This window comes from Bos taurus, chromosome 26 (genome assembly GCF_002263795.3).
Source record: "Bos taurus isolate L1 Dominette 01449 registration number 42190680 breed Hereford chromosome 26, ARS-UCD2.0, whole genome shotgun sequence".
Lineage (NCBI taxonomy): Eukaryota > Metazoa > Chordata > Mammalia > Artiodactyla > Bovidae > Bos > Bos taurus.
Window position 1 is genome coordinate 23,771,190 of NC_037353.1, and position 24,272 is coordinate 23,795,461.

At 36.8% G+C, this 24,272-nt stretch overlaps 2 protein-coding genes across 8 annotated transcripts in view; both read right to left on the reverse strand.

The window, feature by feature from the left end:
* The window catches only part of NT5C2 (5'-nucleotidase, cytosolic II), a 97,495-nt gene that overhangs the window by 32,023 nt on the left and 41,200 nt on the right, over positions 1-24,272 (reverse strand). For 5 of the 7 annotated variants that reach the window (XM_005225434.5, XM_005225432.5, XM_059881725.1 and 2 more), the window contains 1 exon segment: positions 13,147-13,220. In XM_005225434.5, coding sequence (XP_005225491.1) covers positions 13,147-13,220 — 74 coding nt within the window. 7 annotated transcript variants of the gene reach the window in all.
* On the reverse strand, positions 13,233-16,378 carry C26H6orf52 (chromosome 26 C6orf52 homolog). The gene is made up of 2 exons (XM_059881965.1): positions 16,317-16,378; positions 13,233-16,005 (listed from the first exon to the last, which is right to left on the reverse strand). Exons 1-2 carry the CDS (start codon positions 16,376-16,378, stop codon positions 15,567-15,569), a joined length of 501 nt encoding a protein of 166 aa, XP_059737948.1. The 3' UTR covers positions 13,233-15,566.

Sequence of the window (24,272 nt, forward strand, 5' to 3'; positions counted from 1 at the left end):
GATATCACGACAGCTGATCCAATAACTGAGAGGGCTACTAAGTGACTAACAGGGAGGACACCCTGGACAGAGGGATGATTCATATTCTGGGTGGGACGAAACAGGAAGGTACAAGATTCCATTAAGCTACTTAGAATAATGTGCAATTTAAAACTTATGAATTGTTTACTTCTGCAATTTTCCACTTAAATATTTTCACACCACAGTTGACTGGGTAAATGAAACCATCAAAAATGAAACTGTTGATAAAGGGGTGACTACTATTTCTGTAGTTTAAGGATGAGGACTACATTGAGACGCCAGAGCAAGATGGGATTTTGCTTTAGGGAGAATTCCCATTTTGGGGAAAAAAAGAAGGGTTATCTTTTATGTTTATGAATTTTTTTCTATTATTAAGTTCTTATCAAGAGGTGAGTAAATAATTTCCGTACCTCTGATAGCTGGGAGCAGCAAGAGAAATGCAAACTGACTTGGTTTTAAATTTTAGCTAGGAGGTGCAATGGTAAAGAATCACCTGCCAATGCAAGAGCCGAGGGTTCATTCCCTGGGTCGGTAAGACCCCTTGGAATAGAAAATGGCAACCCCCTCCAGTATTCTTGCCTGGAAAATTCCATGGACAGAGGAATTTAGTGGGCTACAGTCCATGGGGTAATAAAGAGTCAGACACAACTGAGCACCTGAGTGTATACACGTGTGAGTCTTAAGTCAATGTACAAGCTATATACAAGGCATTTTACCTGCTGACTCTGGGGCCTTATTCGTAAAATGGAGCTTTGCTATTGCTGTTTAGTCACTAAGTCAAGTCCAGCTCTTTAGCGACCCCCTGGACTGTAGCCACCAGGCTCCTCTGTCCACGGGATTTTCCAGGCAAGAATACTGGAATGGATTATCATTTCCTTCTCCAGGGGATCTTCCAGACTAAGGGACTGGACCTGCAGCTCCTGCACTAGTAGGGAGATTCTTTACCTAGTGATTCCTATCTCAGAGGGCTGATGTGAGAACTAAAAGGTACACTGTGCGTAAAGTACATTTCATAGCTCCTAATGAAAGTATTAGCAGCTGAGTCATGTTTGACTCTTTGCGACGCTATGGACTACAGCCCACCAGGCCCCTCTGTCCATGGAATTCTCCAGGCAAGAATACTATAGTGGGTTGCCATGCCCTTCTGCAGGGAATCCTTCTGACCCAGGGATCAAACCTGGGTCTCCTGCATTGCAGGCAGATTCTTTACCGTCTGAGACACCAGGGAAGTCCAAGGGTGACTTTATATTTGTGAAGGGCATTAAGTAAATATTAGTGAAACTTCCCCACACCCCACTCCTACCCAAAAATGTTGTGCTACTCTCCCTTGGGATAAATTTCTGAAAACAATTCTACATATATAATTTTGATGTTAATTCTATGGAACTTACTGTATGTTTCAGTTTTTCATGCAACCCAAAAGTCAACTAGTTCTTTCCACTTAAAAGAGTTACTGTTTCAAAAAAAGCAAATAACTCCCCTTGTACTTATTACAAGCATATCAGTGATACCTCTGTCTTAAAGTAAAAATTTTAAATTTAAGTAAGAACCTTTTCACAGAAACCTATTTCTTCAGAGGATCATGCTGAAATAACCCTTCACTGAAAACACTGCTTAATTTCTATGGAAACATAATCTGATGCCAAATACTTTGTCAGTAAGAATCTACTCAGAAAAGAACTTTAACTTTCTGTTTTTTGTGATCATTGGCAATACTTAAGAAGAAAATTCAAAAGAGTGATTAAATATTCCACTGTCAACTGTTCAGCATTCCAGGTTTCCCCACAATTAAGAGGAATACAAATGAGTTTAATTAATATTGATACTTTTCTCCTTAGAGTCTCCCTTATGCTCAAGTTCAGTATATTAACATTTTGGTATCACCAGTCAAAGCAAGAAAACTACTTTCCCTGCATTTATCATTTTACATATATTCATTATTCCACTCAAACCTTATACCAATAGTTCATCCCTATAACCCTGCCCTGTTTTTGGATTAAATGAAGAGGTTAAGTAACATGCTAGTAGCCAAGAGCTAGTACAAGGCAGAGCTGGGATCCAGATCCAGGTCTACCACTCTTCTTTCTCTCCAACCACAGAGCCTCTAAGGCAAAGATGAAAAACAAGACTGGGTCTGAACTCAAAGTATATGGAACCTATCCTTCAAAACAGAAAAAGAGCTATCCTGGCTTTTTTTTTTTTTTAATCACTTTTTTATATCAAGATTACACTGGTTTTTCCAGTGGTCATGTATGGATGTGAGAGCTGGACTGTGAAGAAAGCTGAGCACCAAACAATTGATGCTTTTGAACTGTGGTGTTGGAGAAGACTCTTGAGAGTCCCTTGGACTGCAAGGAGATCCAACCAGTCCATTCTGAAGGAGATCATCAGTCCTGAGTGTTGAATGGAAGGACTGATGCTAAAGCTGAAACTCCAATACTTTGGCCACCTCATGCGAAGAGTTGACTCATTGTAAAAGACCCTGATGCTGGGAGGGATTGGGGGCAGGAGGAGAAGGGGACAACAGAGGATGAGATGGATGGATGGCATCACTGACTCGATGGACATGAGTCTGAGTAAACTCCTGGCGTTGGTGAGGGACAGGGAGGCCTGGTGTGCTGCGATTCACGGGGTCGTGAAGAGTCGGACACGACTGAGCGACTGAACTGAACTGAACCGACACTCACTTAACAGCTAGTGACTAGCATTTTGCTTGTTAAAGAAACCACGTTTTGGAGATTAGCAGTCTGTCAGAAAGTGATGATCTATTACCATGAGGAGGTAATCTTAAGCACATTATGTGACTCAGTTAATCATAAAAGATTTTCTCCTTTGAAACCTCAGCAATAAATTTCTAGGTATAATATTATAAAACTAAGTAACAAAATACTAACAGTAATGGAAACCCCAGGTCTGTTTATGCCTATATGCCACTTGAAAAATGAACAAGAACTAAACCTTAAAAACTCAAATCCTCCTTTTATTTTCTATTTTCACTCTTCTGTCCACTGTTAGTAACAAAAAATTCTGCAACATAACATTTTTAGAAGTCCTGTATGCAAACAAAATCAAAGAAACAAAACTAACAAATAGTACAGATTGGTCCCTTCATTCTATGGAGAGGGAGTAATGTGGTTAAAAACAACTTTCTTGCTCTCTCACAAGTTCAAAAACCTAATTTTAGGTCAACTATCAAGATCTTTTTGGGCTTGGTTTGTCCTAGAGAATGCACTTACAAGTCTGATCCATCTGTCTGTCTCACTGAGGCACAAAAAGGCTAAACATTACTCTCAGAAGAAGGCCACAAACACAAATTCCGAGGTCTAGAAAGGACCTACACTAGACAACTTAATAAAACAGGAAATCAGAACACAGTCCACCACTTGTTGGTAACGAAGCTAATATACAAGACTAAGCATGACGGTTGCTCCTTGGAAGAAAAGCTATGACCAACCTAGACAGCATATTAAAAAGCAGAGAGACATTATTTTGCTAACAAAGGTCCGTCTAGTCAAAGCTATGGTTTTTCCAGTAGTCATGTATGGATGTGAGAGTTGGACCGTAAAGAAAGCTGAGCACCAAAGAATTGATGCTTTTGAACTGTGGTGTGGAGAAGACTCTTGAGAGTCCCATGGACTGCAAGGAGATCAAACCAGTCAATCCTAAAGGAAATCAGTTGCAAATATTCATTGGAAGGACTGATGCTGAAGCTGAAGCTCCAATACTTTGGCCACCTGATGAGAAAAACTGACTCATTTGAAAAGACCCTGATGCTGGGAAAGATTGAAGGCAGGAGGAGAAGGGGACAACAGAGGATGAGATGGTTGGATGGCATCACTGACTCGATGGCTCTGAATTTGAGCAAGCTCTGGAAGTTGGTGATGGACAGGGAAGCCTGGTATGCAGCAGTCCATGGGGTTGCAAAGAGTCAGACGTGACTAAGAAACTGAACTGAAGTATGACTTAGATTCTAAACACTGACTTTTGTATGTATTTAATCTGTATTTAGTAGACAAACTGGTTATACTATAATTAATGTACATAATTCCATTAGAGAAATAAAGTGTTAACCTACAGTACTGCAGAGATGAAGCTTTAAATAAATACCAATACTGGCATTAATTCTATAGGCAGGTTTCAGGATTAAAACTGATTCAGGTCCAAAAGTTCTCTGTTTGCAAGTTTTAATTTTTATCTATACAAAAATGTCAATCTTAAACAGAAATCCTGCAAATAAACTAATAACAAAAAAATGTATAGCTTGATTTAATCACAAGGATAGCTGATGATAAAGCAATCTTCTAGTAAAAAAAAAAAAACAAAAAAAAAACTATGTGAGGTATGAGGCTGACATTGAGAGAAGATGAAGACAGTGAAGCGCCCATCAAAATGGATTGTTACTGAACACTGTGTTTCACTTCACTCAATGAATAAATGTACCAAACTCTAAGCAAAATCATGAAATTTTTGAAAATTAATATAAGGCCATCTGGCCACCTGATGCGAAGAGCCAACTCATTGGAAAAGATCCTGATGCTGGGAAAGATGGACGGCAAAAGGAGAAGTGGGCAGAAAAGGAGGAGATGGTTAGACAGTATCACTAACTCAACAGACATGAATTTGAGCAAACTCTGGGAGGTAGGGGAGGAGAGAGAAAGCCTGGTGTGCTGCAGTCCACAGGGTCACGGAGAGTCGGACACAACTTAGCAATACAACAAAAACAAAATCAATTTCTCTTTTAATAAACTAAAAGAACAAAAATCCCACAACTTGATTTTTATTCTATCACGGGTTCGTATAATTCACTTATGGAAAACTGCAAGTTTGGAATAATTACATACACAGCTTAACATGCTTAGAGTCCATGTATGCATTTTTGCCTCAGTTATCCTCTTTCTTATTTATTAGTGATAAACCAAAGTTTTAAGTGATTATTTACCACTAATTCTATCAACCCTGACATCTGACATGAAGATGAAGATTATCAAAGCTTCACCGATCAATATGGACTAAAAGTGACCCAAAGTTAACCCAATCCATGACACCTCTGCTCCCAAAGAAGGTCTCCTATGGTCATTTTCTAGACCCAAGCAGAACTGTTTTCTTATGAAAATAGCTTAACTCCCCAAAGTTAGATTCCATCCCAAACTCTTTTCATGGAAAGGTCATACATATTTCAAACATGTGTAAACACAGGAAGAGAAACTTTGAGAAAACCTATGTAGTTGCTTTCTCTGAAGAAACTTAGGCAAGGTTTACAGTGTGATAAAGTAGGCCCTGAAACCATAAGCACCTTCTCTTACTGAATGAACCATTTCAAAACAAGACTGCCACTTGAGATGTAATGTCCTATCCAGACTCTTCAGAAACACCAATCCTTGCCTTACTATCAATCTCACTGCATTCTAACTCTGAAAACCAGTAATCCATCTATGCTGTAAATGATAACCCTGTATCACTCAAAATATCACTTGCCAGAATAGCCAATTCATTGATTATGCTAGATACCAATTTTACAGCCTATCTAACCATTTCATTCCAGATAAAATGAATGTTTATTAGCTTGTTCCTTCTCCCAACTAAAAAAAAAAAAAAAGCAAATGGTTATTCAATGTATTCTCTTTAGGAATAGAGTTACACAAAGAAGGTAGCCATTTACTTTAACAGCTACTATTTATTAAGCACTTAATATATACCGAGCTATTGATAAGACTGGCTTCCCTGATAGCTCAGTTGGTAAAGAATCCGCCTGCAATGAAGGAGGCCCCAGTTCAATTCCAGGGTCAGGAAGATGCCCTGGAGGAGGGATAGGGTACCCACTCCAGTATTCTGGCCTGGAGTGCCAAGGACTATATAGTCCATGGGGTTGCAAAGAGTCAGACACGACTGAGCGACTTTCACTAGTTCTAGTTATTGATAATACTAAAATAAAAAACAAGCTAAAATAACCAAGCCCTTAACCCCCAAACTCTAAAGTCAATACAAGGGGAAAAATGAAACAAAGTGTATTGTGCAACATTTCATTCAACATAGAGAACTGGCATATTTCATTAATGCTTGAAGCAAGAAAGTACGTCAACAACATCAAAGATATTAATGGTGCTAAGAGACTACAGAAGCAAAACAATCAAACTTAAAAATTATAATCAGAAATAAAAGTTATTATTGCCTGCGGCTGCTGCTGCTAAGTCACTTCAGTCGTGTCTGACTCCTAGCGACCCCATGGACTGTAGCCTACCAGGCTCCTCTGTCCATGGGATTTTCCAGGCAAGAGTACTGACATGGGGTGCCATATTATTGCCTAGATCCTAATAAAAAATATAAACCAAATGAAGAAAATGCCTGGAATATTTGGATAGTACTTTAATAATTTTGTAAGTACTGTTTTTATAGTTAACAATTATCACAAAAGCAGGTTGCAAACTCAAAGTCATAATTAATTTAAAATCATCACTAAATTTAATTCTTCCTCATTCTCAAGCACTCATTGAAACCAAAAGGTGGTTCTTTTTTTCTTGGCAGAGGTTAAGGGGTAGAGGATTAATAACAAAGATAAACCCCTAGCTAGACTGATGAAGGAAAAAAAAGGTACAAATTACCAGTATCAGGGATGAAAACAACGACATTACTACAGATCCTACAGACATCAAAAGAATAATTTTAAAACATTATGAATTATTTGATGTCAATAAATTTGAAACTTAGATGAAAAGGCACAAATTATCAAAATTGATACAGAAGAAACAGAAGCTGACTAGCCCCATGTTTTTGTTTAAAAGTTGAATGTATAATTTGAAGTGAAAGTAGTTCAGTCATGTCCAACTCTCTGCAACCACCATGGACTATACAGTCCATGGAATTCTCCAGGCCAGAATACTGAAGTGGGTAGCCTTTCCCTTCTCCAGGGGATCTTCCCAACCCAGGGATCAAACTCAGGTCTCTCACACTGCAGGCAGATTCTTTACCAGGTGAGCCATAAGGGAAGGCCAAGAATACTGGAGTGGGTAGCCTATCCCTTCTCCAGCAGATCTTCCTGACCCAGGAATCAAACCGGGGTCTCCTGCATTGCAGGTGGATTCTTTACCAACTGAGCTATCAGGGAAGTCCAATAATTTGGAACCTTCTCACAAAAAGATAATTCCTGGCCTACACGGCTTCACTAGTTAATCCTATCAAATATTTAAAGAACATGTACATGACCAAGCAGGATTTATTCCAGGAATGCAAAACTGGTTTAATATTCAGAAATCAGTCAGTGCAATTCACCCTTTTAATAGACTAAAAAAGAAAAAACATATAATCATCTCAACTGAGACAGAACATCTGATGAAATTTAGCACCCATTCACGTTAAAAAACAAAGCAAAACAGAACTCTCAGAAAATTAAGAATAAAAGGGAACTTCTTCAACCTGATAAAAATTATCTACATAAAACCAACACCTTATTTAACAGTGAAAAACTGAACATTCTCTCCCTAAGATCAAGAACACTCAGGAAGTTAATTCAACATGGTACAAAGGTTTTAGTCAGCACAATGAAGTCAAAAAAAATTTTTAATAAAATAAATTATAAAGTTATATGGGCTCCCCTGGTGGCTCAGTTGGTAAAGAATCTGCCTGCAGTACAGGGAACCTGGTTTTGATCCCTGGGTTGGGAAGATCCCATGGAGAAGAAAATGGCAACCCTCTCCAGTATTCTCGAAGGGAAATCCCATGGACAGAGGAGACTAGTGGACTACATACAGTCCACAGGGTTGCAAAAATCACACACAACTTAGCGACCAAACCACAATAAAGATATATAGATTGGAAAGGAAAAATTAAATCATTTGCAGATGATATGATCATAGAGGTAGATAATTCTAAAGAATCTACAAAAGAGTCACTAGAACTAATAAGCAAATTAAGCAGGTCACAGGACACAAAAACACACTGCATTTCCAAATGCTAATGACAAAAAAAATAGAAAATGGAATGTAAAACACCACTTAAAACTACATTAAAATATGAAATATTTAACAGACAAATGTAACAAAATATGTATGAAACCTTTATACCAAAAATCACAAAAAATTGTTAAGATACTAAAGAAGATTAGGTAAATCAAATGATGTATCAGGTTCATGGACTGGAAGATTCTGCATAGTTAAGACAGTTAAGGTGTCAAATAGAATAAGGGATGAAGACAATCATAATGAAAACCCCATCCAGGCTTTTTTGAAAAACTGACAAGTTTATTCTAAAATTTATGTTCTTAGAGAACATAAAAATTACGTTCTCTAAAATTTATGAATTTAGAATTCATATTCTAAAATATGAAGGACCTAAAATATCAAAATAATTTGAGAAAAGAATAAAGTTAAAGGACTTAACACTACCTTACTTTAAGACTAACTATAAACCTACAATAACCAGTCAAGACCATGTGACATTCACTGAGATCAATGGAATAGAATGTCAATAGATAGACTAACATGTATTGGTCAATATGGTCACAAGATATATATCTGACAGAGGGTCAGCATTCAGAATATATACAGAACTTCTATAATTGACAATAAAAAGATAAACAACCCAATTAAAACGTAAGCATTTGAATAGGCACGTCACAAAACACATATACCCAGTAAGTACATGAAGATTTTCAACATCACTAGCTATCAGAGAAATACAAAATAAAGTCACAGTGAAATAACACTACATATTCACTAGAATGGCTAAAATTCAAAGGACTGACAATATCAAGTGTAGATAGGAGTGGAGCAACTAGAATTTGCATGTTTTCTGGGTACGAATTTAAAATAGTATCACTACTTTGAAAAACCATTTGTCAGTTTCCCACAAGGTAAACATTATCTGGCAATTACACTCCTAAATGTTTTCCCAGAAAAAAATAAAAATATACATTCACAAAAGACTCCTACACATATGTTAACAGTTTTACTCACAATAGCCCCAAACTGGAAACAACCCAAATGCCCATCAATAGATAAATGGACACACAAACTGCAGCATAATAACAAAGGACTGCTGCTACCTGGTCTCCCGACCCAAACAAGTAAAGTTTAAAGAGAAAAGAGAATTTCATAATTTTCACTGGTTGCTAAGTCACTTCAGTCGTGTCCGACTCTGTGCAACCCCATAGACGGCAGCCCACCAGGTTCCCCCATCCCTGGGATTCTCCAGGCAAGAACACTGGAGTGGGTTGCCATTTCCTTCTCCAATGCATGAAAGTGAAAAGTGAAAAGTGAAGTCACTCAGTCGTATCCAACTCTTAGCGACCCCATGGACTGCAGCCTACCAGGCTCCTCCGCCCATGGGATTTTCCAGGCAAGAGTACTGGAGTGGGGTGCCATTGCCTTCTCCGTTTCACTGGTTAGCATCACTAGTAATAAGACCTATTATGGGCCCCTGGTATCATGCTCTAAGAAGGGCATATACTTCTGGGGTATTCTTCCCAAATATGCACAATACTTCAATCTATTCATGGAAAAAAAAAATCAGACAAATACAAATTGTGAAACATTCTACAAAAACATCTAACCAGGACTCTTCAAAAGTGTCAAAGCAATGAAAGATTCAGGAAGTATCACAGAAGAGACAAAGGAAATATGACAACTAAACCCAATGTGAAATTCTGGTTTGGATCTTGAATTAGAATAAAGGATATTAGTGTAAAAACTGAATAAAGTCTGTAGTTCAATTAACAGTATTGTACTAATGTTAATTTCTTAGTTTTTATAATTGTCCTACAGTTAACCATGGGTCAAGTAAGACGTTACCATAGGAGAGAGTAAAGGCAAACTATTACTTTTGCAACTTTTCCACAAATCTAAAAATTTTTCAAAATAAAAAGTTTAAAAAGTTAGGGGTCAAAAAAAGAATGAACTACCTACTGACAGACACAACATGAATGAATCACAAAAACATTATGCTAAGCAGAAGAAGGTAGAAACAGAGTATATCAGTGTATGATTCCATTTACATGAAATTCTGGAAAGGTAAAATTAATCTGTAGTGACAAAAAGCCAGGGGAAAGAGAGAGGAAGGAGCAGAACTAATTTCACAAAGGCAGTGAGGGAACTTTCTGTAGTGGTAGAAAAATTCTCTATCTTGATTGTGGTGATGATGGTTGCTGGTTACACAGGCATACACATTTTGTCAAAGCCAATCTATATAATTAAAATGCATGTATTTCATTGCATGTAACTTATTCTGCAATATAAAGTTTATTAAAATTTTTAAAATAAGTCCACACTTAAAAGTATTTAGCTTGAATAATTAGTGTATATTTTATATTGGGTAAACATAAAATACCATGATTGATTCTTAAACTGATATATTAAAACTTATGCACCCAAATTGTTCATTCAATGAATATCCACTGAGCAACTACTATACTCCAGATTTTAGGCCACACATAGGACATAAATGTGAAAAAGAAACTCCTTACCCTTGAGGAACTAGCAGGCCAAAGGGGAGACAAGCAAGTGAACAAAGACTGCAAGTGAATTACAACTGCTCTGGGGAGTGATACACCAAGTGTCAGGATTGCAGAGAAGACAATGTCTCAGGAACGGCTTCAGAGAGAATACAAGCCCTTTCCAAGAATTCACCCTGTGAGGCTATTCCACTTATTTCAGGGATATTTATCCCAAATACTCAAAGCTTTCAAAAAAACACTTCTTTTAGTCTTGTCACTGTACTTTATGGCACATTTTTCTCATGAACAGTCCTTAGTACTTCAAGGGTGTGGTGTGTTTGTTTAAAAACCAAAAGTTATTCAGGTAAGTTTTATGAATATTTATTACGGCAAACAGGTGGCAGTATAAAATCAGTAAGGTTGTTTCCCTACATGCTTTATGAAGTGAAGGCAATACCACAAGGATAGTAACAGTGTTTTTCATCCAAAATAGAACTGCTGGAATAATATATAGTCTCTCAAGGGGGCTACTTTAAAGAGCTTTGTCTTTTTGAGTGCTTAAGTCTTGGCTGGTTTGTCTGCAGGGGAGGAGGAAGTGTGTATCACTTTCAAATTATACCCTGCTATAAACTGTCATTATTCAAAATATAATGTAAACTTATATTCACATCCATTATATACATATATATACATGCATGCTTAAGTCTGAATCTTAGTTCAGCTATATCACAACTGAATGTCTTTAGACAAAGCCCTCAAAATCTTAGTGTCCTCTATAAAATGAAAACAATAATAGTAGAATCTGCCTCATAGGATTCTGTAAATATTAAATAAGTGATGCGAATGAGATAATCTGCATATTAAATGAAATAACCTATGTAAAACACTTAGAACAGGGCTTGGCATATAATAAGTACCTAATAAATGATAATAATCACTATTATATATAGCAAAGTATAGTGTCTAAATTAAGAATAAACATTAAAATATAAAGTAAGATTACCAAAAAAAAAGCATATAAAAAGAAGAAACCATTAGGTAGCTTTAAAGTTTAGAAACCAAGATTCAGTGACTTTTTTGTTAAACGAGAGAATTCCTTTTTTAATTATTCTATAGAATATACAGTTATCTCAATGCTCAGTAACAAAATGCACCAGGCACATTACAAGTTTCCAACAAATACTTATTGAACTACTTCAATACAGTAAGATGGTCTTAGTAACCAAGAAAAAAAAGTTTGCCACTTTCCAGCCCCATTAACTTCTATCTCTGCTTTAGCTAATACCCCTTTCAGCTGCCAAATGATCTTCTTTTCCCTGGACAGCAGAATTCTAGAAAGGAGAGACTGCAGGATTTTCTTCCAATTTGGAAAACAAGATCTACACTGAGAAAGCATAGTGTTTCTAACTGCTTTCTGGTAAGAATATCTAAAAGCGCCTGTGTCCAACTGGGAAAATATAAAAGAATCTACTGCAAAAACAGCTTGAAGGTTAAAGAAAACTAAATAAATAACAAAGACTATAGAGAGAAGAAAGAGAAATGAAAATCAAGTCAGTGCATATTTTCAATATATAATTTGTTTGGTAAAATATACCCATATCCCTGTAACAAGTACCTATAAACTACATGTGCTCATTTTTGTACATTTTTAACATTCACTTATAGTTGCCTAAATTGAACATCAAATTGAGATTTATCTAATTGGAGATGGAAGTCCATTTTCTAACACTGTTATATAGCGTTTCTGAAGGTAAGTGAATTAATGCATTTTAACGTTTTGTGTACTGAAAGACAACAGTTCTAGAGAAAGTTTCTGAAAGACTCTGAGTTGTACACACGTGCAGGTACAAACATATAAACGTGTGCTCAACTCAGTTCTTCACCCCCTTTTTTTTTAGTTTATTTTTTTTATTTGAAGTAAAACTGATTTGCTATGTTGGTATTAGCTTCAGGTGTACAGCAAAGTGATACAGTTATGTATATATATATTCTTTTTCAGATTCTTTTCCATTATAGATTATAAGATATTGAATATATAGTTCCCTGTGCTGTACGGTAGATCTTGTTGTTCATCCCTACTACCTCTTAAATTAAATGACATTTTTGCCAGATTGCAAATATTTTAATAAAAACTTCGTAAGTTCTCAAAATATGTTGCAACTATTGGCTAATACATTAAGTATTTCAAATATATCTCAGAGACAGAATAGCAAAAACAACAATGCTGGTGTCTAAGGTCTATTTGATAATGAAAAAAGTAATAGCTCTAGCTTTTAAAGTCTTTACATAGTATATGCGTAATCATTTCAAAAGAAAACCAACGTATTTTCCATTTGTCTTTAAGAATAACATTGAAATTTTTAACTGATAAAAGTTTACCTGTGGTACACAGACACAAAATTCCATCCTTGAAGAACAGCTTAATAAAGTAAAAGCCAAAAGTGCACAAATATACATATTAATGCATACTTTCATTGTATCATTTCTTACCAGGGTCTCTAATTTAGCACTTGTTCTACCTGTACAATCTAAATCTCAAGGAAATATGGTAATTTCAATATTCACAAATGTCAATGAAAGCAGCCTGGTAACAAGAGCTTCTGGCAGCTAAATATGTGACTACATCAACAAGTGTTTATTGAAAGGTCTAGTGTGTTGTATCCAAAGTAGTAGTTCTTAAGCAACCAGAAAGTGCTACTCACCAGCAAGTGTATAATCCATGTCAAACCCAAAACACTTTATTTTTTCCATGGCTAAACTCCGGTTCACAAACACCCTAAAGAAAAAAAAAAAAAGAGTAAAAACTGATAATACTGTAGCCAAAAAAAAATTAAGTTCAATGGAATTATCTGGCTACCTTTCTAGATACCATTTAAATACCAATATTAAGATTCGCAGGATGGGGAACGCAGGTATACCTGTGGCGGATTCATTTCGATATTTGGCAAAACTAATACAATATTGTAAAGTTTAAAAATAAAATAAAATTTAAAAAAAAAAGAAGAAAAAAAAAAGACTCGCAATATAAATTATTCAAGTCCTCCATATACCATAGGTGGCATCAGATACTACACAAAAATGTGTGAATTTTCTTACTGTGTCTTTATTTTAACAATGCTATGTACTCAAGATTTCAGAGAATCAATTCTCCTTTTCTAAGTCTGACCCCATAAAATAGCTTATTTCTGAGATTTTATAATTCATTCACTCATTTATAATTTATTTAATGAATAGAGGTTCACTTAAAGCCCATCATATGCCATACACTAAAGACATAAATATAAACAGATTTATTCAACAAATACTTACCAAATGCCTACTACATACCAGGCACTGTGACATGGCAGAGAACAAAAGAGTACCTGTTCTAATGCTATTTACATTTTAACCGATCTCTATCCTTGAGGAATTCAGCAGTAGCAGGAGAGAGGCTTAAGCAACTAATTAAAGTGTTTCAATAAATGCTATACAATAACATGCAGGAGAGAGCACAAGTTGTTTGAGCTGATCTTAAACAATCAGTAGAAGTTTTCCAGTAGGACAAAGCAAGAAAGGCACTCCACACAGAATGAAAAAGTAAAGATAAGGTTTGCAGTGAACCAAAAAACATTTACTGGAGCTGGAACTGAGTTTTCTTTGGTTTTACTTTTCTGTTTTTGCAAATGGAAGTTCTTCAGAGAAGGGAAAGAAGCAATAAAGGTTATGAAGCTAAAAAAGGGTAGCAAGGGTCAGATTAATGAAGACTGTGTGCCACACTAGAGAGATGGGACTTTATCCTGCAGGCAAGAACAAATTATCAGATTTTGATGAAGTGCAATAAGCAGATTCAAACTCCAGAAAGATAACTACGAGACACAAGGAAAACTAAACACAACAGTGTGGAGGGTCATCATCATGACAGTGCTCTGGGCTGAGGTTCAAGCATCTCTGAAAATAAGGGCAGCCCCTCAATCTGATCCCAAAGTTTGGAGGCCAAAATTACTGAATGGTTTATCCTCTTATTACCAAACCTTTTCTTTGCCTTCATCTCATAAGTAACTATGAGAAATGAGAATGCTACAAATCACCCAGGAAACTTGATAAAAATAAAGATACCTGGGCTAGGCTTCTCCCACTGACAATATAGGTCAGTAGTCTCCAAAGAGGAGTGACTGCATCTGAGGATATGAAAGACTCCCCTGGAATACAGAACAAAGGGTTACAGCTTCTACTCAAAATTATTTCATATTTTTAAAATGTCTAATTTGTGTATGTTTTCTACTACACACAAGTAATGATAGTAGTATATGTAATTTAAGCATGCATCCAGAGGGATGACTGTTTCATACTTTAACTGATGAAATACTCAAGTTTAGAAATCATTAATCTAGATAACGACTTAAAAAAAAAACCTCTTCACCAACTCAAAAACTATTGTTTGAAACTTTAATAGAAAGCTTTTCCTCTCATCTCAGAATGCATGCACCAATTTTATATGCAAATAATCAAATATTTGCTTACAACATTTTAACTGGGGGACTTAATAGGTCCTTGAATTCAGAAATGTTATTCCCTAAAAAATATGAATTTATTTCTCTCATAGTGTGCTATGCACACTAGATAAGCTTTATAAAACTCTTAGTTTCTGAGAGAGATGTTATGTAAAACATTTATACTTTCTTTCCCTAAGAAAACCTGTTATTCTGGAAAAATCAACCCTTATTTTGATTGGGTTAATAATGGATGGGAGAGGAAGAGCAGTGAATAGCTGAAAGATACAGGGAACTAGAGGACAAATGACACCTACTCAAATCTTTTTTAAAATACCCCCAAACTCCAAATATATCACCATGACCCTTCTGCCACTTCATCAAATTTCACTGTTATTACTACCGACTGCAGCATCTACTTTATTATCACCTTTTTCAGTTACATAAAGGCAACAAGAGAAGGTAAAGACACTGAGTAATGGTTTTAACTCTGGAAACACTGAAGCTGAGACTTTTTTTTTTTTTTGAACGTGCTGGTAACGTTTATTTACATTACATTCTCTCAAGAATCTGTATTTATACACACAATCCAGTGCCTTCCTGCGAGAACTTTTTAAACAAAACAAGACACAATGAATATGATAGTTGGTAGCTTAATGAGCATCTTGCTCTTGGGGGGTCTTGTCTGGGATTTCTGAGTACACTGTATCGAGAGGCTGCCAGTGACAATTCATGAGAGATTGGTAGAGCTCTTCACTTTTCACCATAAATTCTTTGTTGAGTTCCTCAATATTCAAGTGGAGATTTGGATCTTCTAGTGAATCTTCATCTTGGTTTTCAGCTAGAGATGTGGTTTCCTTGGGTGGAAGTGAAGTCTCAGAGGGGTGTCCAGAGGTCTCACACGCAGAATAAAGGTTGGGTCCATTTCCACCCGCCCCGCGGCCAGAGCTGTAGCCAGGAGGGTAACCGCCCTGCTGTGGCTCTACCGGCTGCCGAAGGGGTGAGCCTGGCAGGAAGGGAAGTCTGGCTTCACTCTGTGCCAGTACTGTCCAACAGTGAACACAGTTTTCAAGCGACTGAGAATGAGCTGGACTTCAGTATTTCAGTGCCTGAGGAGTCCCAACATGTACAGACGCCAAAGCGCGCAGAAGGCTTTCCTTGTGCAAGGATGACTAGATCCGTCATCTTCCAAGTACTGTCTTTACCCTCCTCGGGTAAAGGGTCCTTGTCCTTCTCAGGAATGTGCCACAACGTTGGCCGACGAGTCCTTAAGGGTTCGTCAAGCCATAACCAAGAAGGAAGAAAAGGTGCTGGGCAAGATTATGTGGCCCAGGTGGGAGCGCGGGAACCAGACCCCTCCGATCAAGGCGAACCCTAAAGGTCACCCCTCCTCGCCCAGTTACAGAGAATGAGTGCGAGAAACGGCTTCCTGCACAAGTAGGAGACATAACTCCCTACTCGCCATCGCAGCCCGGAATCCACCGAAGCTGAGACTTTTCAAACACTCTCAATTCAGGCTAGGGGGCCAACTGGATCAAATCCTTGATTAAAGCCCAAACAGCTGACATGCCTAAAATATTCTGTGGGAATTCAGCAGAAACAGACTGGGAAGATTTTCCTATCAAGGAGAGAGATATATGGGACCACATAATAAAAGGCACAGCTTTGATTCTGACATAAGAATGATGCAAGCTGGTTTTAGACACAGCTAGAATCATAGACAAAAAGACACTTTGCTGGTATCAGTCACTGCTAAAGGTAGAAAGAAACAGACCCAGCTAGATAATCCACCCACTTCTTTCTCGTCCAGAAGAGAGATTAACCTGTATTCCTTATCACATTTTTAAGGATACAGAGATCATACTATTATCCTTAGGCATTGTCCATAGAAATTCTGGGAATGATATATATCAGGAATAAAAAAATCTGTTGTTTCTGCAAAAATAATCATTGCTAAATATCCATTAAATCACACTCTTTCCTTTGACTAACTGGTCACTTTATTCAATCAACATGTTTGTCAAATGCCTATTACGAAGCAGGTACCATTTTATGACATACATCCTAGAAGCTGTCCTTTAGGGAGTAGCTAAAACTAGTAAGATTTTTTAGATGTCTAAAATTAGAAAAGATGCTTTTCTATGAAACCAAATATCCTTTATCTTTTCATTTTCATTTAAAGTAAGTACCCTCACCTACAGAAGCAATTCCTGAGCTTAAAAAAACAATCACTCCTGTCTCCCCTATAACTTATGAAACAAAAGAAAAACCTCACATATATTCTCACCACTCCTTTTCCTTCCCTAATTTAAGCTACAACATGGCAGATGGGGGCAATAGGGAATTAAATCTAATTCATGCATGAATACCTAAAGTGCATAAGCAAAGCTGTGATGACAAAAGGGAACAGCTGCATTATAGATAACTGCAGTAGTATACATGCCATGATTTATAAAGATAATAAACATCCAAATGCTGAAAGTATGCACTGACTTCAGCTGAGAGGCAGCCTTGAGCCAGAAATACCACGTCTCCAGAATATAGCCTTAAAGCGAAACTGATCTCCTGGCGTCAAACTAATAAATACTTTTTACTATTATTATATAAAAGAAAGTGCTAGGTGCTCTATCAATTAAAAGGCTGATTCATCGTCTCACCACACTTTTAAAACAAAAATATCATTATCTGCCTTGGGGAATCCAAAATTTTCTATTGGTCCCAGAACCTTGACTGTATCTTCATTAATGCCTGTTAACTTGTGTCACTTTTCTAAATTATTAACCAGTGGAACATACTCCACATCTCTATCTTCAAGAGCCTGCATATATTTGTGAAATTTTCCAAAGCTTACTTTAAATAAAGCACAAAGCTGCCACCCTAGAAAGCATGACTGAACTAAGCAACCAACATTAAAATGTAATTATCAGCCCAAAATTCCTATTCCTATGTACTAAGTTATTTGCAAGATATAGATTTGAGCATTAAAACAACAGGCACAATCTTCAGCAGAAAGACCCAGAAACACTATAAAACTGAGCACAGACGTCAACACAAAGACAAATGTAACAGCTTTTACTATCGTACGGCACTGCAGTAAGGCATAAAACTTGAAGAAATGCTATCCAAATAAATACAGACGTTAAACAAAAGAAATAAGACTATTAATGTGCTTTAAGAACAGGAATCTAGTATTCTCACACTAAAGGAACATGAACATGCAATTTACTAAATTTGGAATTTTGTAAATAGCAAACTCTTAATGGTTTTGCGATTTAACTTGTAATTCAAAGCAGCGTTACCTCATCTGTCACTGGTTGCCGTTCTGCAAAGTGTGAAACTATTTGAGTCAACTAGTTCTTGAAGTCACATAACAGAATTCTTCTTCAAATCCCTAGTATAATTTTTGTGTGTGTGACTTTAACCTTACTTCAAAAAGACCGTTTTAGTCGGAACCAGGCCCCTCCACAGTATGTCTCTTCTGAGACAGTGCTGGAGAAAACACCTCTGTGTCTAATTTAACTTGTCATTGGATATCACTGTTGCTCCACATGAATCCATTTGGAATAGAATTTCTCTGGCACTGGTGAACTTTATCCCTAGCTCCTCCTCCTGCCCAGCAGTCACAATTTCCTGGCCAAAGGCCCAACAAGAGTTACTGCAACAAAAAATGAGACTAAGGATACAAGCAAAAAATCTCAGGCATGTTTTGGTTATGGGTTTGTGTAATTATATACTCAAAGTTTGTTACAGTTACAAGTGCCTGTTGGAGAGTGCAAACTTAGATTATCAACCAAATGATGTATGTGAGTGTCTGTTAATTAACAGAAAAATGCTATGGTGAATTTTTGTTGAAAACCTAATTTGTATCTCTTTCCCCAAACTAGTCTCTATTTCCACCAGGGCACTCTCATTTTCCCCTTAAGTCGAAAACCTAGTTATTAAAATCTTTTGATTCTTTCCTCTCCCTCAAATCCACAACATCTCACTTGCCTTCATTTAAATTTCCAAATGTCTCTAATCCAGATCTTCCATTCCATTCAATTCAAACTGCTAACAACCTGTCCAGGTCCCTCATTAACTCTCCAGCAATCATCTCTCAATGGCTCTGCCTGCGCACTAATGCCAAATTAACTGCTTTGAAGTGGTGCCACTCAGAAGTGGGGTCCACAGGCCAAGGCGGATTTGTGAAGTGCTGTTACTGATTTAAGAGACTGGAAGTATTTAGAAACTTTTATAACCATTTGTCAGAAAAGTTTTGTTTGTTGAACATAATAACAAAAAAGATATACTTCCATTTTATGTCTCTTCATTTTTCAAGTAATTCATTTTTATTCTAAGTATCAATTTCTAACAGAAGAGAAGTCTTTTAGAAGAAAATGGTTCTCCAACATAGATGAGAAGCACTGTCCTAAGGCCCAGCTCTAATCATGTTGCTCTCCCTCTTAATAACCTTTAGACATTCCTCACTACCTACTACCAAATACATTACAATTTTTAAAAAAATCTTCGAGTTCAACGCTTTCATTATCTTTCCAAAATCAGTTTTCTCTCACATCGCTCCACATCACACACCTTTAGCTCTAGTAATTAAAATGAACTACTTGTTATTTCCTAAAAGTTCTCTGAAGCTTTGTTTACACTGTGCTCCATACATGAAACGTCCTTCCTAGTTATCTCTACCTTATTTTTCAAGACCCAGAAATTTCTTTAAGAAACTCTTCTGGCCATGCCAGAGAACTTCTGTAACAATGATGCCCTTGGGTCTCAGATTACTTTTTTAAATTAAAGACATTGTCACCCTGCTTATTTAACTTATATGCAGAGTACATCATGAGAAACGCTGGGCTGGATGAAGCACAAGCTGGAATCAAGATTGCCAGGAGAAATATCAGTAACCTCAGATATGCAGATGATACCACCCTTATGGCAGAAAGTGAAGAGGAACTAAAGACCCTCTTGATGAAAGTGAAAGTGGAGAGTGAAAAAGTTGGCTTAAAGCTCAACATTCAGAAAACGAAGATCATGGCATCCGGTCCCATCACTTCATGGCAAATAGATGGGGAAACAGTGGAAAAAGTGTCAGACTTTATTTTTTGGGGCTCCAAAATCACTGCAGATGGTGATTGCAGCCATGAAATGAAAAGACGCTTACTCCTTAGAAGGAAAGTTATGACCAACCTAGACAGCATATTCAAAAGCAGAGACATTACTTTGCTAACAAAGGTCTGTCTAGTCAAGGCTATGATTTTTCCAGTGGTCAAGTATGGATGTGAGAGTTGGACTGTGAAGAAAGCTGAGCGCTGAAGAATTGATGCTTTTGAACTGTGGTGTTGGAGAAGACTCTTGAGAGTCCCTTGGACTGCAAGGAGATCCGACCAGTCCATTCTAAAGGAGATCAGCCCTGGGATTTCTTTGGAGGGAATGATGCTAAAGCTGAAACTCCAGTACTTTGGCCACCTCATACAAAGAGTTAACTCATTGGAAAAGACTCTGATGCTGGGAAGGATTGGGGGTAGGAGGAGAAGGGGACAACACAGGATGAGATGGTTGGATGGCATCACTGACTCGATGGATGTGAGTTTGAGTGAACACCGGGTGTTTGGTGATGGACAGGGCGGCCTGGCGTGCTGCAACTCATGGGGTCGCAAAGAGTCAGACACGACTGAGAGATTGAATTGAACTGAACTGAAAGATATTTCACCAGCAACTAAAGTTCTATAATGTGATACATGTGAGCAGTTCTGGCACTTATGTATATTTTATCATAAACTGTTTAATTCCCTTATTCTTTACTGGGTTATAATCTTGGAGACAAGGATTTATTGCCTTCCCAACGATAGCATAGGGCCTAGTAACGACTAGACACAATATTCAACTGAATTAAAAATTAAACTAAAAGAAATTTAAACTAAAAACTTAATAGTAATTAGTGACTGCCGGAGCTGTGGAGAAGAAGGAGTGGGCAATTTGCTTTGGGGGATAAAAAAAATATTCTGAAATTAGTGCTGTTGTTTACACACCTCTCGAGAGGTAACCTCTTAAAACCACTGAACTGTACTCTTTAAAGGGTGAAATGAATGGTATGTGAACTAGATCTCAATAATGCTGTTATTTAAAAAACATAATGACAACACCTTAGTCTGCCTTTATGCTCCCATTCTTCAGTAAAAGAATGCTGCTGCTGCTGCTAAGTTGCATCAGTTGTGTCCGACTCTGTGTGACCCCATAGATGGCAGCCCACCAGGCTCCCCCGTCCCTGGGATTCTCCAGGCAAGAACACTGGAGTGGGTTGCCATTTCCTTCTCCAATGCATGAAAGTGAAAAGTCAAAGTGAAGTCGCTCAGTCGTGTCCGACTCTTCGAGACCCCGTGGACTGCAGCCTACCAGGCTCCTCCATCCATGGGATTTTCCAGGCAAGAGTACTAGTGATCTTAAAAAAAAAAAATCTAATTTATGAAAATGGATCCTTAAAAACTGAAAGTTTAAATACCTCAAATATACAGACACAACAAGAAATTGTGGCCTAGATTATAAAAGTAAAGTCACTGAAGCATCAGTTTTTTCATAAATGTCCAGCCAACAGTTTCTTACTAATTTGTCTGAATATTTTCTCTGAGGAACATCCTCAGGAAGGATACATTATCAGATTATGCCATGAGAACAGCACCCTGTGCTTCAAAAGTCTGAATAAGCATGCTATCATTCCTAAAATAATACATGAATTATCATAATTTTTCTTATTCAAATACTCAATATAAAAAAGTCCCAGTGAAGAGAATGTGGAGGGAACAAAATTAAAGATGGTTAAAACTGAAGATGCATCAACTGTAGAACTCACCCATATCACATGCCACTAAAAAAGGGCCAGGAGGGGTGCCCAAGAAAAGTCAGAGTCTTGTAAAGCTAGGATTATCAAAGGACTATATCCATAGTACAAGGAAAAGGGAGAACTAAATCTGCAATATAGAAGAAACACACAAGGACATTTGTGCATCTTGACCCTGACACCAAGTCCAAGAAACGGGAAAAAACTCCCCCTGAGAATTTGAACAATAAATCTGGTAGGTTTGTGGTTTAAATTTACCCTACTAGCATGGTTGATGTTGCCCCTACGTGACTGACAAAAATGAAATTCTCTCTAGAAGATCTCAACTTAATTCTAAGTTGAATTAAGTGGTATATTACTAGATGTAGCCCAAATTCAGAGATGTCTAAATGTGAAAAAAATGTATATCTTAAAAAGTGATAAACAAAGACTAGTAAGAGTAGTGATTATGGTATCTTTCCCCAAAGATTTCAAAACATACTTTAAGGAGAAGCTCTTTAAAAGACATTAAAATTCCCTTCACTTTCAACCTCAAATGAAGAAACTGCAGTAATGAGAGCAGAATGGTGGGGAATAAGAAAGAGGACTAATGAAGAATACATAAATTAAGGGAGAAACCGGGAACAATGGCAGTACTTCTGAAAATTACTGTTCAAAAATCTCAGTCTAATTAAAAACACGTTTTTTCCAATCTTTTTTTCCTACTTTCCCCTAAATTATTTACTTTTTCTCCCCAATTTTTAAAAGTAAAAACTAATGTATAGAAGATAATTTATAAAATACATCAAAATATTAAGGTTGAATTCTGTGGAATAAAAATTAGAGAAGAAAATATTTACCCATGTTATCATTAGGCCAAATTAACAAGTGTGCTGTTTGTGCCCATAATGGAAAACAGAGGTCAAAATCTAGAACTTAAAATAAAAGCAAATGACAAAACTGATTTTGGCTTCTCACCTAAAAGACAGCAGGCTCTGGTAATAAAAGGCATTCTGAACAGCTCCAGAAGACGAGGGATCGATCATTACAATGAAAGAAGAATGTATTTTTTTCCCCCCTTGCATTACACATCCTAGAGTACCTATATTTTTCCAAATATATTCCTTTGACTATGCTATGCTTTGACAATAATCATTTTATTTATAAGATTTTAAATAAGCAAGTTGAGTTTCTCAAGTCTCATTCCCCCTCCAACTTCATTGAGGTATAATTTACCTCAAGTGAAATTCACCCATTTTAAGTGTGAAGATTGGTGAGTTTTGGCAATGGTATACACCCATGTTAACAACTACCACAATCAACCCAAAATGTTCCTTCATGTCCTTTTGCAATACTCTCCCAAACCCATGGCCACAAAACACCACTGACCTATGCTGTTTTCCACTAGTTTTCATGTAGATGGAATCAAACACCATGTAGTCTATGTCTGGTTATTTTTCTTAACACAATAGTTCTGAGACTCATTCATGTTATTACATGTATCAAAAATTAGTTCCTTTATTCCCAAGTAGTATTCCATTGTATGGATATACCACAATTTATTTACCTATTCAATTACTGGATATTTTGAGTTGTTCCCAGTTTTTGGCTATCACAAATAATGATGCTATGAACACTCACACACAAATCTGTATGGACATAATGCTTTCATTTCTCTTGGAGTAAATACCCAGAAGTGGAAATATTAGTCCATTTAATAAGTGTATGTTTAACTTTAAAAGACACTGCCAAAATGTTTTCATTTTGCATTTTCATCAACAATGCATGAGAGTTCCATTCGCTCCACATTGTCAGTGTTTAGTCATTCTAGTGGGTCTGCAGTGATACACTACTGTGGTTTTAATTTGTATTTCCCTAATGGCGCTAGTGGTAAAGAAACTGCCTGACAATGCAGGAGACAAGAGATACAGATTCGATCCCTAGGTCAGGAAGATCCCCTGGAGGATGGCATAGCAACCCACTCCAGCATTCCTGCCTGGAGAAGCCCATGGATAGAGGAGCCTAGCAGGCTACAGTCCATACGGCGGCAAAGAGTCAGATACAACTGAAGCGACTGAGCACGCAATGACTAATGATACAGAGCATCTTTTCAAATGTTTACTGGCCATGTTTTTTTGTGTGAAGAATCATTTGCAAACTGGGTTATTTGTCTGTGTTACAAGAATTCTTCAGGTATTTTGGATATAAGTTCTTTATCAGATATATATAAATTGAGAATATTTTCTCCCAGTCTATGGCTTACCTTTTTATTTTCTTAATGTTGTCTTTTTAAAAGCAGAGGGTTTTGTTTTTTTTTTTTGATGAAGCCCCATTTATCAATTTTATCTTCCATTTTTTTTTTTATGTATTTAAAGAGAAATCTTTACCTAATTCAAAGTCACAATCATTTTCACCTATACTTTGCTTTAAACTTTTATATTTAAGTCTATGATCATTTCTGTGTTTTCTTAAATATATATACGATTGAGGCAAAGGTTGAGGTTCACTTTTTTTCTTTATGAATGTTTAGTTGTTTCAGCACATCTGTTACATA

Excerpts from the sequence above, each read along its gene's own strand:
- C26H6orf52 (XM_059881965.1), bottom strand. The coding sequence starts at position 16,378 with ATGGCGAGTAGGGAGTTATGTCTCCTACTTGTGCAGGAAGCCGTTTCT. Across the intron at positions 16,006-16,316 it reads GTTTCTCGCACTCATTCTCT|TCCAGCTCATTCTCAGTCGC; the intron begins GTAACTGGGCGA and ends GAAATACTGAAG.